Source organism: Marmota flaviventris, chromosome 10, assembly GCF_047511675.1.
Source record: "Marmota flaviventris isolate mMarFla1 chromosome 10, mMarFla1.hap1, whole genome shotgun sequence".
In the NCBI taxonomy this organism is placed as follows: Eukaryota; Metazoa; Chordata; class Mammalia; order Rodentia; family Sciuridae; genus Marmota; species Marmota flaviventris.
The window spans coordinates 42,921,644-42,930,778 of record NC_092507.1 but is presented as its reverse complement, the minus strand read 5'-3'; the positions used below and the strand labels follow the sequence as shown (position 1 = coordinate 42,930,778).

The window sequence follows — 9,135 nt, the reverse complement described above, 5'->3', positions numbered from 1 at the left end:
GAGAGGGCAGAGGCTACTAGGCGGTGGGGACAGGGCATGAGGAAGCCTTCCCACAGAGCAGGGCCCAGCCTGGGGGTCTAGGATGCTCACCCCTCCCTGGGTCCTCACTTGATGCCCCTCTGGGGCATAGGGGCTCCCCAAACCATAAATCCTGGCTTATATCTGACGCTCCAAAGAGAAAGTTACTGACCTCAGGTTGCCCAGAGGACCGGACACACTCCCAGATCACATGACTCCAAGGGATACCCGTCCCTGCAGTGCCATCTCCCTGCCCTTTCTCCTTCCTGGGGGGTGAGTTTCTGCCTGATCACCGTGGGGGGTGATCAGGGCCCCCTGCCATCGGGATTCCCCTGGCAACACTGTTGATCAGATCCCTCCCACGTCACCTGGGTGAGGGAGTGCCCCTTCTTTGAAATCAAACCCAAACAAACCCAAGCAAACCCAAACAGAAACGGCCCCACACCTGAGCGCCAGGTAACAGGTGTGCACACATTTGGGCTTACCTCCAGGAGCAGGAAGGAGGCCTGTTTGTATAAAAACTCCTCCGTATAGGTGCCAAGCAACTTGCAGTTTGCAAAGTGCTCTTCCCAGACCCTCTGTCCTGTGATCCTCTGGCCTGTCCTGAGGAGGAGGGGCTGGCTATTTTACAAAGGGGGCACTGAGGCCTGAGAGGGGAATTCAGGTGCCCAAGGCCACACAGCAAGTTGATGGTGGAGTTAGAAACAAGTGGCCTCAGGAGGCTGCTCTTGGGGTCACCCATCAGTTAAATGGTTTCTCTCTGATCAGCGTGGTAACAAGAGGTATTTGGCCCAAAGGAGACAGAGAAGGAGCTACTGAGGCCAAGACTACAGAGCAATCACCAGGCAGAAAAGGGGAAAGGTGGAGAAAGTGTGGGCAGAGGCCTGAGGGCGGGAGGCAGGTGGACGGTCCCAAGCAAGGGTGATGCCATTTTATAAATGAGGAAACTGAGGCACAGAGAGGTGAAGTAACTTGGACAAGGTCATAAATCCCTCAAGTGACTTAAGGATTCGAACCCAAACCACCAGGCTCCTTTGAGTGGTTTTGCACACACTGCCAGGCAGGTGGAGAGGGGTCCTCCTGCACAGGCAGGTATACCGTCATTTATGTGTACACACATTACAGATGTGCACAGGTGCACACAGCATGGACACTAGGCCACTGCCCCATGCCCCTGGACGTACATCCTCCCCTGACCTGCAGAGTGAAGGCATTGGCAGAGTTGGGTGCCAGGCTGAGGGCATGGAGGGGAGGGATTTTAGTGGGGTAGGAGACCAAGTCACCTCTCTTCCTAACGCTGTAGCTCCCTGTCTTTAGGCACCACCAGCTCTGTCAGTCTTGTGGATTTTTTAAAAACACAGCGTCCCCTCTCCATCAACCCCTGCCATAAGGTAAAAATTCCCCACCTCATTGAAGAAGCAAAGATCTCCCACCTGTGCCTAGTGCACCAGGCCCTGGGCTGGGCTCTTTATAAGATAGGTATCACTCAGTTTCCTCAGGGTGCCAAGGTCACCCAGAAGTCGGGGGGTCTGATCTAGGCGTGCCAGACCCTCCAGCACAGCATGTCCCCACTGCCCATGTCTCTCACCAGGATCCAAGTTCCCTTTAGTGGTAGAGGACAACCCAGCCTCGGGAAGAGAAGAGGGGCCAGGGAGGGGAAGGCTTTGCCCATGGTCACACAGCCAGGGGAGAGGGAGCAAAACCGGGGCTGGGTGCAGGTGGGGGGCAAGAGATTTTTTGCTTACTGGAGCTGAACTTAGGCTGGAATGGGGGCTGGTCTGGGGCTTGGAGAAACCCTGCCTGGACCCTGGCCGCCTTCCCAGATCAATTTTATAGCAAAAGAGGCATTGGAAGGGAGGCCTTCTGGGTGTTAGGCATCACAACCAGACCTGCCACTCTGAGCAGCAGGGCATTTCTGGGTCCTGTGTCCCCATGTCCTTCTGGGGCATATGCAAGAATGTCTGAGTTCCCTTGTGTGGGGCTGGGGCATGGGCTGAGGAGTTGCATATTGCCGAGTGTGCAGGTGTGTTAGGTGTGTCTGCATGTGTGCATGTGTCTAATGTGACCCCCTCTATACACTCATGCATATGCACCTCCCCTGGTGTCTCACTTGATGCCCACCATGGGGTGGTAGGAGCCGTGAGAAAGGTAGCTGCCAATGGAGCTAGGAGTTGGCCAGAGCCGCCCAGGGACTGGCTACAGGAGGCAGGTGTGGCCTGTGTGGTCAAGTGCTGGGTGTTTTGGGTGTGAGAGGGCATGGGGTCTATGCCTGGAGGGGGGCGCCTGCTATGCTGTGGAGTTCCTGAGCCCCGGGAGCAGGGGGGTGGGGAGCAGGGCTGAGAGGACCAGCCAGACCTCTGCAGGCCATTCTGCCCACCTGGCAGAAGCCAGGGCCGGCGCTGGACACAGCACCACCTTGTGGGGCTGCAAGGAGTTATCAGTGCCATCACCAGGGAGCAGACGGCCACCTCAGGAGAATGGGGGCCAGGGCAAGAGTGGCGCAGGGGACCTGGAAGGCCAGATCTGCCCGTCCATGTGCCACTGTCTCTCCGACCTGCTTTCTCCCCCGTCCTCGTGGCCCCCACCAGCCAGCCCTACCCTCACTGCTGCTGGCCATCACCCTGGGCACAGACCAGCCTGGCCCCGGGGGAAGGTTGGGTGAGGACGTGGGCTGATCTGGGTTCTACGAGTCCTTGCCATGGGGACACCCAACTCACCTGCCCCACACTGCAGGAACCAGTGTCCTGAGGGCCTTCGGCCAGCAGGGCCAGCCCCTGTGCTCTACCCGTAACACAGCCAAGGGGACTTCCTCCCAGGCCCTCAGGATAGAGTCGGAGCTTACTCTCCTGCCTTGTGCAACTGACCCCTCTGCTCTTGGGGTGACACCTCTGGTTGCTGCTCTACCCCTCCCCACTGTGTGCTGGTCTCTGTTCAGTGGAGAATGGTGATGGTGTGTGTGGTAGAGGTGGCATGGTGTGGTAGTATTTGTGTGTGGTGCTTGTGTTGGGGTGTGTATGGCCATGAAGTTATGTGTTATAATGGTGTGGGTGATCATGTGCTGTGGTGTTGTGTGTGGGAGTTGTCATAATATATGTAGGTGTGATAGTGTGTGGTTGTGAAGGTGTGTGGTTGTAATGGTACGAGTGTGGTTGTGTTGTGTGTGTTTGGGATGGTGTGTAGTGGTTGGGATGGAGGTATGTATGAGGGTTATCATAGTGTGTGTAGATGTGATCTTGTGTGTGGTTGTGAAGGTGTGTGGTTGGATGGTACTGGTGTGGTTGTGTTGTGTTGTAATAGTGTGTGTGTGGTTGTGAAGGTATGTGATCATGATGGTGTTGGTATGGTTGTGTTGTGTTGTGATGGTGTGGTTGTGATGGTATGTGTTGTGATGGTATGTGGTTGTGAGGTATATGGTTGTGATGGTGTGCTTGTGAAGGAGTGTGGTTGTGATAGTGTGGGTGTGGGTGTGTTGTATATGGTTGTCATGTATTGGTGTGATTGTGTGTGGTTGTGAAGGTGTGTTGGTATGATAATATGTGTGGTTGTGATGGTATGGTTGTGGTTGTGTTGTAATGGTGTGTGGTGGTTGTATTTGTGTGGTTGTGATGGTGTGTGGTTTTGTGATGGTGTATGTGGGAGGTTGTCAGGATGTGTATAGGTGTGATAGTGTGTGGTTGGGATGGTGTGTGGTGGTTGGGCTGGTGTATGTGGGGGGTTGTCATGATGTGTGCAGGTGTGATCATGTGTGTGGTTATGGCAGGTGGCAGGTCAAACAGGGCTTTCAGGGCCTCCCCTTGACTTAGTCCCCCAGGCCTCTGCTCTACAGGCTGCCACTCGGTTGTCCTCTGTGACCTGGCGCCCACGTGATTTTCACTCCTGTTCCAATGCCCTGTGCCTCCATCTGTAGCGATGTTGCCCTTGGCAATGCCCCACCTCCAAGAGACTCTGGGCTCGATGACAGGGGCAAAGTAGCCCCTTCCCCTGGGCCCCCCAGGTCCATCTTCCTCATGCTGTCACCTCCACACTGATGCTCTTCCTCACGACCCTGTGGACTCTTGTACAGGGATGACCAGAACCTCGTCAGGGCTCACAGCCTGGAGGGAGACAGACTCAATGACGGAGGATGACAGGGACGCTGAGGGACCTGCGCAGTGTGCTGGGAGGGCGGACGTCCAGAGGCTCCTGACCAGGGTGGGAGAGGCCCCAGAGGCTTCCCAGGGATCAGAATCCCCAGGCACATCTAAAAGATGCAGCATGAGCCTGGACAAGTGGGGAAAGTGTCCACAGGTAATTGCCTGTAAATGGCATGACTCTTTTTCCTTTGTGTTTATTGATATTTTCTAATTTTGCTATTAAGAATAGGTATTATTTAGGAAACAAAAACAAAAACTTTATTTACATGGCATAGAATTATTAAAAATATAAAAACAAACAAACAAACAAAAAAGTGTCCACAGTATGTAGAAAGGCCCAGAAGCATTGAAGAAGATGGTGGGTGGGTATGGCGCACTAGAAGTCCCTGAGATTGTGTGGCAAAAAGGCCACTCCAGGGAGTAGCTGGAGGTGAGGCCAAGGAGGTGGAGGGAGCCAGACCAGGGGAGGCCTGGGCAGCCAAACTGTAGAGCTGAACCAGGGAACCGACAAGGGACTACTAACAAGGTCAGTGTGTGTGTGTGTGTGTGTGTGTGTGTGTGTGTGTGTTTTACTTAAAAAAAAGCTAATTTCACATAAAAATTAACATAAATTCATTTCATATAAAATTAACCATTTTAAAGTGGTCAATTCAATGGCATTTCATACATTGTGTGAACAGCACCTCTATGTAGTTGCATTTTCATCATGCCAAAGTGAAACCTCTTACTCATTAAGCAATTTCTCCCCATTCTGCCTCCTCAGCCCCTGGCAATCACAAATCTGCATTCTGTATGTATGGATGTTTCTTTTCTGGACCTTTTATGTAAAAGGAATCGCACGAAATGTGACCTTTGTGTCTGGTTTATTTCACTTAGCTCAGTGTTTTCGAGGTCGTCAGCATTGCAGTGAGTACTAATACTTCATTCTCGTGGCTCGGGAGAGGGCTTGCCTAGTGTGTGTGAGGCCCTGGGTTCAATCGGCAGCACCAGAAATGACAAAAACAACCCCACTTCATTCTTCTTTATGGATGAGAGATATAGATGCTCTGATTCTCCTCAGTTTACCATAAGGTAGCATCCTGATAAGCCTAGGGTAAGCTGAAATATTTTAAGTCAAAAATGGACTTAAGGGGCTGGGGTTGTGGCTCAGGGGTAGAGCACTTGTCTAGCATGTGTGAGGCACTGGGCTCGATCTTCAGCACCACATAAAAATAAATAAATAAAGGTATTGTGCTTATCTACACTCTCTCTCTCTCTCTCTCTCTCTCTCTCTCTCTCTATCTATCTATCTATATATATATATATATATTTTTTTTTTAATGGATTTAAGACTGGGCTTGGTGGTGCACACATGCTAGGCAGGTGGAGGTGGAGGTAGGAGGATCAGCAACCACAAGCAACTCAGTAAGACCCTGTCTCTAAATAAAATTAAAACTAGGACTGGGGATGTAACTCAGTGGTTGAGTGCCTCAGAGTTCAATCCTTAGTACCAAAAAAAAAAAATTTAATATATCTAAGCTACTGAATACCATGGCTTAGCATGTTGGTGGTTTACCCATGTGGCTGGCTGGAAGCTGAGGTTTGCTGCCACTGCCCAATATCGTGAGAGAATACAGATAGGATTGCACATCACTAGCCTGGAAAAATCGAAATTCAAAAGTCAAAGTACAGTTTTTGCTAAATGCCTATCACTTGTGTATCATCATGAAATTGAAAAAAAAACATGTCAAGCCATTGTAAGTTGGGACCGTCTATACCACATTGTATGGATAGACCACAAGTGTTCATCCACTCACCACAGATGGACATTTGGTCTGTTCAGATTTACTTTTACTCCCTCCAGCTGTGTCCCTGCCATGGTTCAGAGGGGGCAAGAGGAGGGTAGTCTAGGGACTGTGTCAGGGAAAAGGGCACAGGGCATTGGCCATAGGAAGGACAAAAGCCAGTGTAAAAGATAGATAAGGTGGTACTGGAAGGAGGAATGAAAAATATTTTCCAAGTTTGTGGTTTGTGATGGCCTGATTCTATTTTTGTTTTTGTTTTTGGTACCAAGGATTGAACCCAGGATTACTTAACCCCTGAGCCACATCCCCAGCTCTATTTTGTATTTTGTTTAGAGACAGGGTCTCACTGAGTTGCTTAGCACCTTGATTTTTTGCTGAGACTGGCTTTGAACTCAAAATCCTCCTGCCTCAGCCTCTGAAGCTGCTGGGATTATAGCCATGTGCCATCTCGCCCAGCTGGCCCGATTCTTTTTTTTTTTTACTTCATTTATTATGTTTATATGGTGCTGAGGATAGAACCCAATGTTCGTGCTAGGCAAGTGCTCCACCACTGAGCCACAACCCTCACTGAGCCGCAATCACAGCCTCCATAGCTGGCCTGATTCTTTTTTTTTTTTTTTTTTTGGCAGCTTGTGGCTTTATTTAAGCACACAAAAAATGTGCACGTGAACTGTCTATTCATTTTCTTCACTGCTCAGCCTGGCGTTGGGATTGGTGACTCTGATGGCCAGATGGGCCGCTCTTTCCACGATGGCTTTGCCGTTCTTGGAGCAACCGTTGTGGGCAATCTCCGCACAGTAAGATTTGTTACACATGAGCAGCACCTCCAGCTCCTTGACGTTGTGCACCAGGAACTTGCGGAAGCCACTAGGCAGCATGTGCTTGGTTTTCTTGTTGCTCCCGTAACCAATGTTGGGCATCAAGATCTGGCCCTTGAACCTCCTCCGCACCCGGTTGTCCATCCCTCTGGGTTTCCGCCAGTTACGCTTAATTTTGACGTATCGGTCTGACTGGTGCCGGATGAACTTCTTGGTCCTCTTTTTGACGATTTTGGGCTTCACGAGAGGTCTGAGGGCAGCCATGGTGCCGAATACGAATGGCGGCCACCTCCAAAGGCAGCGCCGAGGAAGAGCATGGCCTGATTCTTAATAGAGGAGAAATTTAAGGGGAAGAGTACAAGTCTGATTTGGATCTTGCAAATTTGAGTTGCTTGTGGACCATTCTGGAGGAATTATCCTCAGAGTAGTTAGAGGTGTGGGTGTGGAACTTGGGAGAGAGGTCTGGGCAGAAGATAAGAGCTCAAAGACTGCACAAGGTGTGATTCCCAGGAGAGACTGGGGGAGGAAAGCATGACCCCTGAGGATGTCATTATTCTGTACTGTCTGGAAGACAAGTTCTAACCATCTTGCTCCTCCCTGAGTCACTAGACCCAAGCACAGTGACCAACACCTAAAAGTAGCCACTTGAGTCCCAGTTGGACACATGAAGAGAAGCCCCCAGCAGCCTGGGAACAAGGCGGGTGTTTGGAAGAGCGAAAGGATGGGGCTCAAGGATGAAATGGTCCGCAGCTGTGGTTTATATGGGAATGGGAACAGCGTTGGTGACCCCAGGCAAGGGAAGCCAGGGCAGGGAGGGGGCAGAGGTGAGGAATGGAGGCAGCCAGAGTCCCAGCCTCTGGACAGGCTTGCTGAGAAGAGCAGGAGAGAGGCAGGGAACAGCCTGAGCGGGGAGAGGTGATGGAGGGGGTTATTTCGTAGATGGTGATGGAGGTTTCGGTCTGCTGCTTGTGTTTGTCTTGGATGGGGTATTTGAATGCATTTACATACTGATGGGAAAAGCTAAGAAAGGGAGAAAGGGGGATGCTGAAGCAGAGCGGGCTGCCCTGCGTGGGAGAGGTGTGAGTACGGAGAGGGACGGGCATGGCAGGGACAACATCTGGCCTCTCAGAACCCAGCGCTGTGGTGCGGGCACATGTTCTGCCAGGGAGGAGGGTGAGGCAGCCCCTGTGTGCTGCTTTTATTTTCTCATGGAGTCAAGGCTGTCTGTTAGGAGTCCAGGAGGCAATAGTGGGATGGAGGGCCGAGGCAAGGGAGAACCCTGGAGTTGTGCCGAGGAGGCCATGGATGGTGGGCTGACCAGAGCTGGTGGAAGAGGTGAGGGCCCCAAGTGAGGCCCAGGAACACAGTGCTGATGAGCATCGAGTCAGACTTGAAGAATGGTGCAGAGCCAGCAATCCCAAGAGCCCTTGCAGGAGAGAGGAGTGGAGCGGAAAGTGAGCTAGAAGGTCCCCTCTGTGCAGGTGGCCTGGTCAAGAACCTTGTCTAGCTGAGTGGCCTTGCCTGATCCCCTTCTCCTCTCAGGCATTTAACCCAGCAATGCTCTACCACTGAGTGACACCACCAGCATTTTATTTGTTTGTTTGTTTATTTGAGACAGAGTCTCCCAAAGTTGCTGCAGCTAGTCTGGAACTTGCCATCCTCCTGACTCAGCCTCCCGAATCCCTGGAATTACAGGCCATCATGCTCAGCCTCCTCTCAGGCAATTGAACAAGCCAACCTGCTCTTGGGGGATCCTGCATAATTTATACCTTTGCAGCTGCTCCCTCTCTCTTATTTGCTGTGACCCAGGCGCTGCAAGGGGAAGGGCTCCCACCTCAGGAAGCACTGATGGACGTCTCTGTTTTTAAGTGGTTGTAGAAAGTAGGTAGGCAGAGAAGGGATAACAAAGGCCTCCAGATCTGTCGGATTCCAGGACTCCAAAATGGTTTTCTTTTCTTCCCCTCACACTGAGATTTTTCATAAACCCCAGGCACATCACATGTGAGGGGGAAGGTATCTGGGAGAAGCAGAGAGACACTGGGCCCTGCGTCCAAATGACTGAAGGGACAGTCTGGGACACAGGAGATAGATTCCAGTCCCAGCTTGGCCTTGACTCACAGCTGGACCTTGGTCTGGAACCTGAGCGTGCACAGGACCAGCACCCCATGGAGGTCTTGTTAAGGATAGATTGCTAGCTGAGCACATGCCTATAATCCCAGCGGCTTGGGAAGTTGAGGTGGGAGGATGAAAGGTTTGAAGCCAGCCTCAGCAACTTAGTAAGACTGTAAGCAACCTAGTGAGACCCTATCTCACAATAAAAATTAAGAAGGGCTGGGGATGGGCTGGGGCTGGGGCTCAGCGGTAGAGCGCTCACCTAGCATG

The 9,135-nt window shown here is 51.5% G+C and overlaps 1 protein-coding gene across 1 annotated transcript; it reads right to left on the bottom strand.

The window, feature by feature from the left end:
• Positions 1 to 6,609: 6,609 nt before the first annotated feature.
• Positions 6,610 to 7,048, bottom strand: LOC114100324 (large ribosomal subunit protein eL32-like). Its single transcript, XM_034636420.2, has one exon. It carries the CDS (start codon positions 7,015 to 7,017, stop codon positions 6,610 to 6,612), a length of 408 nt encoding a protein of 135 aa, XP_034492311.1. The 5' UTR covers positions 7,018 to 7,048.
• Between the last annotated feature and the right edge of the window lie 2,087 nt (positions 7,049 to 9,135).

What these genes read in the sequence shown, in the direction of transcription:
- LOC114100324 (XM_034636420.2), bottom strand. Translation starts at nt 7,017, where the DNA reads ATGGCTGCCCTCAGACCTCTCGTGAAGCCCAAAATCGTCAAAAAGAGG.